At 38.8% G+C, this 7,759-nt stretch overlaps 1 protein-coding gene across 1 annotated transcript; it reads right to left on the minus strand.

Moving 5' to 3' along the window:
• Positions 1 to 4,664: 4,664 nt before the first annotated feature.
• LOC112097797 lies at positions 4,665 to 7,259 on the minus strand. The gene has a single exon (XM_024183376.1). The coding sequence runs from the start codon at positions 7,257 to 7,259 to the stop codon at positions 4,665 to 4,667; it is 2,595 nt and encodes an 864-aa protein (XP_024039144.1).
• Positions 7,260 to 7,759: the final 500 nt, after the last annotated feature.

A 7,759-nucleotide genomic window follows, 5' to 3' on the forward strand; every position in this document is an offset into this window, starting at 1 on the left:
AGTTGTTTTTTTCAGAATTTTAAAAAATAAAATAAAATACTTTATCTTTATTAACAAAAATTTAAATTTTAAGATTTCAGAAGCATAAGTAGAAGTTGAATTTTTTTAAACATTAAAATATCTAAAATATGACTTACTTATTTGATTATTTTATTTTATTTTATTTTCATAACTTAATTTTAAAAAAACATTATCTATTAAAATAACTTTATAATTTTTAATAAAAATTTTAATAGACAATCAACTAATTAAAATTTTTTGAGTAAAAATTTTATTTATAAGAGTTTTATTTAAATAAATTTTATTTGAAAAGATATTAACATCCACATCATACCGGTATAAGACGCAAGAGTGTTGAAAATAACGTTAAAACCCGTCAAGGCGCACCGATCAAGTTCAAGGGGTACAGCGCCCAGTGGCTGAACTTAATGGGCCCCGTGGGGAACTTAGGTGGTACCGTTACAATCAAAATGTGAAAATTTTATCAAACAGCATGAGAGAATTCACTCACTAATTAGTTTTGTGTTTGTCACAAATAGGTCCCTAACTTGGTGTAATGACTAAGAATTAACTGAAACAAAATATATTAATTCTGTATTTAATTTTTTCAATTTTTATTAAGAATTAATTGAAAAATTATGATATTTTCTTAATTTTTGCCACAATTTTTTAATTATTTATAATTTAAAAATTTATTAGATTAAATACATAATTAAAAGTATACATAGAATCATATTCCCAATATCAAACAATCACTAAGGCTAAAATGGTGAGATTAGTAAAAGAAAAAAAATTGATAGTCAAAGGGTTTTGGATGTGTTTTTAAAATACTAAGGAAGTTCCGATTAATTTTGTCAAACAACAAGGGAGTTTTGCTCTTTTCTTTTTTTTTCTCCCTTGTTTTCGGTTCATGGTCAATAACGGATTTGAAATAGAAAATAATCGAAATTTATTTTTTCATTCACTCACTAATTAATTCAATGGTGCTTAGCTAACTTATGAGCAATTGGGTGATATCTTATACCATGTTCTGTAATGAGGTGGTGTAACTTAAAAGTTAGAAAAAAATATATAATTATAAAATCACAGCTAATAATTTGTAATAAATATGACTTTTAATTAATAATTTTGATAAAAAAATAAAGATATTATAAATTTTTCGTCATACACGTGGTTAATTAAAACAACTTAACTTTTAAATTACATCAGTTAGTGTTTATCAAATATTTGGTGTTGTAACCAACCTTAATACCAAAAGGTGCCATCGTCTTCCACCATTGATGTGTTGAGGTCATATTGGTTGGAATGTATGGGGAGGTAGATGATGGCATTTTTGCCTTATTCGTGCTTCACAATGAAGCAGATTATTCGTAGCAGACTTTTAATTAATAGTTATTTCCTGGTGGTTTCATAAGCAAAATTCGAATGTTAACAGTGTGGCTGTCGTCGTAGCAGAGCAGCGAGTCCTGTAGTCTTTTTGCAACCCAGTTCCCCAGTTGTCATCTTGTTTGCTGTCCCGGATGGACAGAAGCCAAGGGCGTGGTAGGCAAAGGGCTTGACAGTGACTTCTAAAGAGAGCCGGGAGAAAAACTTACTTGGGATGGTCAACAGTCACACTCCTCGACTCAATGACTGGTCAATTTGAACCGTGCGCTCTTCCCACCTCAATGCTTCTCAATCTGAGTTGGAAGGTCTGTCAGAAGAGTGACTTCAAAATCCTTTGAATGATTAAACAGAATTTTTTATCCATGCCAAAACCAACTACTCACATGTAAAATTTATTAACATACGATTGGATGATCATATTCTGGAGGCAGCTTAGAGGGATAACAAAAATAATAGAATGGTGCAACAAAAGTACAAGGGCTGATTCACTAAGGCTACATACAACAAGAGAATATGGTAAATAAACTGAAATTACAATGCAATTATTAATTATTGGTCATCTGTTTCAAGTGAATAGCAAGCAAAAGTATCTAGCAAAGTACATTCAAAGGTCATATCACTTTAGCTGCAGGCTGGAATAACAAATAAAAATTAATTAGGGAATGAGTTTCTTTTAATCCATTAAGTAACAAATTCGATACTCAAGAGGAATAATACACCAAAGAATCATGATTGCTGACAAACATGTTAGCTATATAGAACACAAACACGGGAATCAGATACCCGTCTGAGATGCCAACAGTTGAGCGCAAAACTAACTCAGGATTTCGACCAACTGTTCTCGAATCAAGTCTGATACGACCTCCAATGAATATTTGTCGGTATCACGAGGTTTCCACCTTTCGAGCAGGTGTGAGCTCCACAAGAACAGAGTGAAAATAATAGAGATAAGAAAGAAAGAAACTTTTGTGTATTATATTCTTGCCTTTACTCACGCCTTTCCACTTTACATATACCCTTTTCATTCTACCACTTTTTGTGTAACTAACCAATTGCAATAATAAAACAAAGATAATAAAAATCACAGCTGTCCTCATGGAATAATTCTCCCGAATATTCCCCTAGGTGATATAGTCCTTGAGATATTCTGGAGTTTTGCGAGCATGAGCTGGCCGTTGCAATGTTTGCTCCACTCCCTGCATTTCAACTACAGGGCCATCTTCCAACTCCCTTACTTTAATGGGCCAGGATGTATCACTCCCCTCCCCTTGAGAATGAACCTTGTCCTCAAGGTTAAACTCTGGGTACAGTCTGCAGAACTCAGCAAAGTCTTCCCAAGTTGAATTCTCAGGAGCACAGCCAGACCACTGAACCAAAATTTGATAATGCTTTTTTCCTTGTTTTAATATGAATAGGTCAGCAAGTATAGCTATAGGAGTAGAGACAGGCTTGTTGTCAATGGTATCAGGAGGCAAAGAGGCAACATAAACAGCCGAGTTTCCCACATAAGGTTTGAGTGCTGAGATGTGAAATACCGGGTGAACTTTGCATCCTTCAGGCAATTGCAGCTTATAAGCAACAGCTCCGATTCGTTCTGATACTCGGAAAGGGCCATAATGCCGTTTAGCCAACTTTTGAGAAGCACGCTTAGCCACTGAAATTTGTCGATGAGGTTGAAGGCGGACCAAAACAAGATCATCAATCTGTAACTGGAGTTCTCGTCGATGGGCATTGGCTTTTTGTTCCATACAATGCTGAGCTTGAAGTAAATTAGTTTTTAAAGTTCTCAACAATTCATCGCGCTCTAACAACAGATCTTCTAAGGCTTGAACCGAAGTAGAACCTTTTGTATATCCAGGAATTGTGGGGGGTAATCTCCCATAGAGTGCTTGAAAAGGTGTCATCTTCAACCCACTGTGATAGCTTGTGTTGTAACAAAATTCAGCCCAACCTAACAAGCTTGACCATGACTACGGTTTGTCCTGAGTAAAGGCTCTTAAGTACTGTTCAAGGCCACGATTCACTATCTCAGTTTGGCCGTCAGTTTGAGGGTGATAAGCAGTACTGTGCCGCAATGTAGTGCCACTTAACTCAAATAGTTTCTGCCAAAAATTACTCATGAATATAGGATCTCGATATGATATTATTGAGCTTGGAAACCCATGTAACTTGACTACCAAATCAGCAAAAAGAGTGGTTGTTTTGCTGGCTGTGAACTGAGATGGCAGTGCACCAAAGTGGGCTGATTTCGTTAAGCGATCCACTACCACCAAGATTACCTCGAAGCCTTTAGAAGTTGGCAAGCCTGTAATAAAATCCATAGTCAAAGCATCCCAAACAAGTGAAGGAACGGGTAAAGGTTGAAGTAATCCAGCAGGTGCTTGAGTAGAATTTTTAATTTGCTGACATGTAAGACAGGCAGCAATGTAGTTCTCAACATCAAAGCGCATTTTTGGCCAAAAAAAAGTAGAAGAAAGCCGAACTAGGGTGCGTTTCACGCCTGCATGCCCTGCCATGGGGGAGTCATGGAATTCCTTAAGAAGTGTGCTCTTTAATTTGGAGTGAGGACTGACGTAGTATCGATGGTTGTAAAGTAATAGTCCCTCACGAACCGAGAAGGCTGAAGAAAGTTCTCCCGTGGCAAACTTGTGATGAAGTAACAACAGATCAGGCAAGGACCAATTGTCCTCATGCAAAGTGGTTAGGATATCCACGGTTGGCTTGGAGATTATAGAGAACAACTCAGCTTGAGAATTTATGGAGTCGGAAAATTGATCCGCATGTACTCGAGATAAGGCATCCGCAACCTTATTGGAACTTCCCGGCTTATACTCAATTCGAAAATGAAAACCCAACAATTTCCTGACATAAGCTTGTTGTTCAGGAGTTTGAATTACCTGGTGAAACAACTCTTTAATGCTTTTATGATCGGTTCGAATGATGAAAAAGCGACCGAGTAAGTATTGGCGCCATTTTTGTACAGCAGCAACAATCGCGTGCAGTTCTTTGATATAAGTTGAGGCAACCCGCAATCGAGGACCCAACTTTTGACTAAAATAAGAAATGGGATGACCTTGTTGCATCAATACTGCTCCAACTCCAATATTAGAAGCATCCGTCTCTATAACAAATTCAAGCTCAAAATCGGGTAAATGCAATACCGGGGCAGCCACCATTGCATTTTTTAAAGTCATATAGGCATCCGAAGCTGCTGGAGACCAATGGAATGCCTCTTTACACAACAAATCTGTCAATGGGGCCGCAATTGAAGCATAACCTCAGATAAATCGGCGATAATAGCCTGTGAGCCCGAGAAAGCCTCGTAGTTGCTTAACAGTCTGCGGCAATGGCCATTCCACCATGGCTGCAACTTTTTTAGGGTCTGCCTGTACTCCTCCAGCAGTCACTATGTGGCCCAAATAATCAATAGCTTCTTGGCAAAATAGACATTTCGACAACTTGACATAAAACTGATGTTCTTGCAAACGAAACAAAACATGTTCCAAGTGATTGACATGAGCAGTCAATGAAGAACTATAAACCAAAATGTCATCGAAAAAAACAATAACAAATTTGCGTAAGTAAGATGCAAATAGTTGATTCATAGTTGCTTGAAATGTCGAGGGGGCATTAGTTAAACCAAATGGCATGACCAGAAATTCGTAATGCCCCTCATGAGTACGAAATGCTGTTTTATAAGTATCTCGCTTATGAACTCGGATCTGGTGGTAACCAGCTCTCAAATCCAGCTTGCTGAAAATCCGTGCTCCTCCTAGCTCATCAAATAATTCATCAATTGTGGGAATAGGAAATTTATCCGGCACTGTAACTGCATTCAAGGCTCGGTAATCAACACAAAACCTGTATGTGCCATCCTTTTTCTTGACCAACAAAACGAGAGAGGAGAAAGGGTTGTGGCTTGGCTTTATTATCCCCTGTTCTAACATTTCCTTGACTAGTTTTTCCATTTCTGATTTTTGAAAATGAGGATATCTATAGGGCCTCACATTCACTGGCTTTGAAGTAGGCAGGAGGTGAATTTTATGGTCAATGAGTCTATGAGGAGGTAGACCCGTAGGTGGGGAAAATAAGGTTTTATATTGTTGAAGGAGAATGGTGATTTGTTCGGGTAATTGGGTGGGAATGTGAGGTTCCGAGAGGGAGAAATTTGTATCGGAAGCAAGTGTGTCATTACTAATGGGATGCAGCTCAAATAATGAATGGACGACATCTGTAGATAACAAAGCATGAAATTGATGGAAGGAGATCATATTAGGGGTTTGGATGGGGTCACCTCGTAAAATGATTGGATTGCCCTCCCAACAAAATTCCATAGTCATTGCACGGTAGTCTGTAGATATTTTACCAAGGTGTTGAAGCCACTGGATTCCCAGGACAACATCGGGACCTTCAATTGGCAATATATAGAAATCCAACTTGAAAGTGTGACCCTGTATCACTAGTGGCACTTGAAGACATTGAAAACGGCAAATTAAGAAGTCGTCATTACCAATATAAACCCGAAAAGCAGGGATGGATTGAATTTGCAGGCCAAGTCGTTCTGCCCATTGTGGTTTGATGAAGTTGTGTGTACTGCCACTATCTATTAAAACATGTAAGTGTTGGCGGCCAATTTCGCCTAGTACCCTCAAAGAACGTGGGTTAGATTGCCCAGCTAGTGCATTTAAGCTGGATATATCAGCTGTCACAACTTCCTCTGTTTGTTCAAGTAAGGGAGACTCCTCCGATGGTTCACTGTCATCATCATCTGTGCCTAACAACAAGAGAAATTTACTACGGCAATGATGGTTTGCACTATATTTCTGGTCGCAATTGTAACACAACCCCTTGTCTCTTTTTTCTTTCAATTCCATCTGGGAGAGACGACGGATGGGGAGGGCTGGAGTGGGTAAAAGTGGCGGTGGTGGTATTGGTTTTGGGGTAGGTAAAAGTGGCGGTTGGGATGATGGTTTTTGAGTAGCAAAACTGGTATGTGGATAAGTGGAAGGAAATTTGTTGTGGACATGGTGAGTGAGAGCAGGGGTGGTTTGTTGTGGTTGAGGAGTAACAGCGTTCCATTTTGTCCACGAACGGCCTGAAATTTTTGATTCCTCAGATTTAGCTTCATATGCTCGTGCTAGAGCAAAGGCTTCCATGAGGGACGTGGGTCTGCCAAACAACAACTCTCGCCGAATATCAGGTTTTAAACCAGTGATAAAGAAACTAATCAGTAACGGCTCGGAAATGCCCGTGACTTTATTCATCAACTCTTCGAAGGCAGATTGAAACTCTGCGACTGTAGATGTTTGTGTGAGCTTGGACAAATTGCCCTGATGATCTTCATACATAGAAGCACCAAAACGTTGTTTGAGATTGATTAAAAAACTTTGCCAAGTGCTCAATAGATTGTTGGCTTTCATCCACTGAAACCATGCAGCAGCTTTTCCTTCCATATGAAAAGAAACAATACGTAACCGTAGCTGATCCGGAGTGCCATGAAAATCAAAAAATTCATTGATTCGAAAATCCCATCCATTTGGATCAGTACTATCAAACTTTGGAACCTCCATTTTCATGGAGCGTAACAGAGGTGAATTATCCGTACTACTAACAAGAGTAGTGGACTGTGTTGGGAAAGCCGTCGACGATGTCGGAACCGTAGTCGAAGATGACGGTGTTGACGCCGAAGGACGGGATGAACCTCCTGAAACTCCGATAGAACTACTGATATGAGACCGTAGCTCCTCAAAACGAGAATCAACCATGGACATATATTTTTGGAGGTTTTGATGAACAGCCAGTGTGTGGCTTTCAAGAAGTGTTTGCATCTTAGAAATAATCTCAGGATCCGTTGTGGCCTCTTGGTTGGTCATTTTTGCAGAGAAATAGGGAGTAGACGACAGAGAATGACAAGGAGCAGAAAAAAAGGCAATGAAAGCACCAGTTGATACGACCTCCAATGAATATTTGTCAGTATCACGAGGTTTCCACCTTTCGAGCAGGTGTGAGCTCCACAAGAACAGAGTGAAAATAATAGAGATAAGAAAGAAAGAAACTTTTGTGTATTATATTCTTGCCTTTACTCACGCCTTTCCACTTTACATATACCCTTTTCATTCTACCACTTTTTGTGTAACTAACCAATTGCAATAATAAAACAAAAATAATAAAAATCACAGCTGTCCTCATGGAATAATTCTCCCGAATATTCCCCTAGGTGATATAGTCCTTGAGATATTCTGGAGTTTTGCGAGCACGAGCTGGCCGTTGCAATGTTTGCTCCACTCCCTGCATTTCAACTACAGGGCCATCTTCCAACTCCCTTACTTTAATGGGCCAGGATGTATCAAAGTCCCTCCCCAAGGTTCTGAAG

The sequence above is a fragment of the Citrus clementina genome, unplaced genomic scaffold (genome assembly GCF_000493195.1).
Source record: "Citrus clementina cultivar Clemenules unplaced genomic scaffold, Citrus_clementina_v1.0 scaffold_5, whole genome shotgun sequence".
In the NCBI taxonomy this organism is placed as follows: Eukaryota; Viridiplantae; Streptophyta; class Magnoliopsida; order Sapindales; family Rutaceae; genus Citrus; species Citrus x clementina.

Bases quoted from the DNA above. Each gene is read 5' to 3' on its own strand.
- LOC112097797 (XM_024183376.1), bottom strand. From the start codon at position 7,259: ATGACCAACCAAGAGGCCACAACGGATCCTGAGATTATTTCTAAGATG.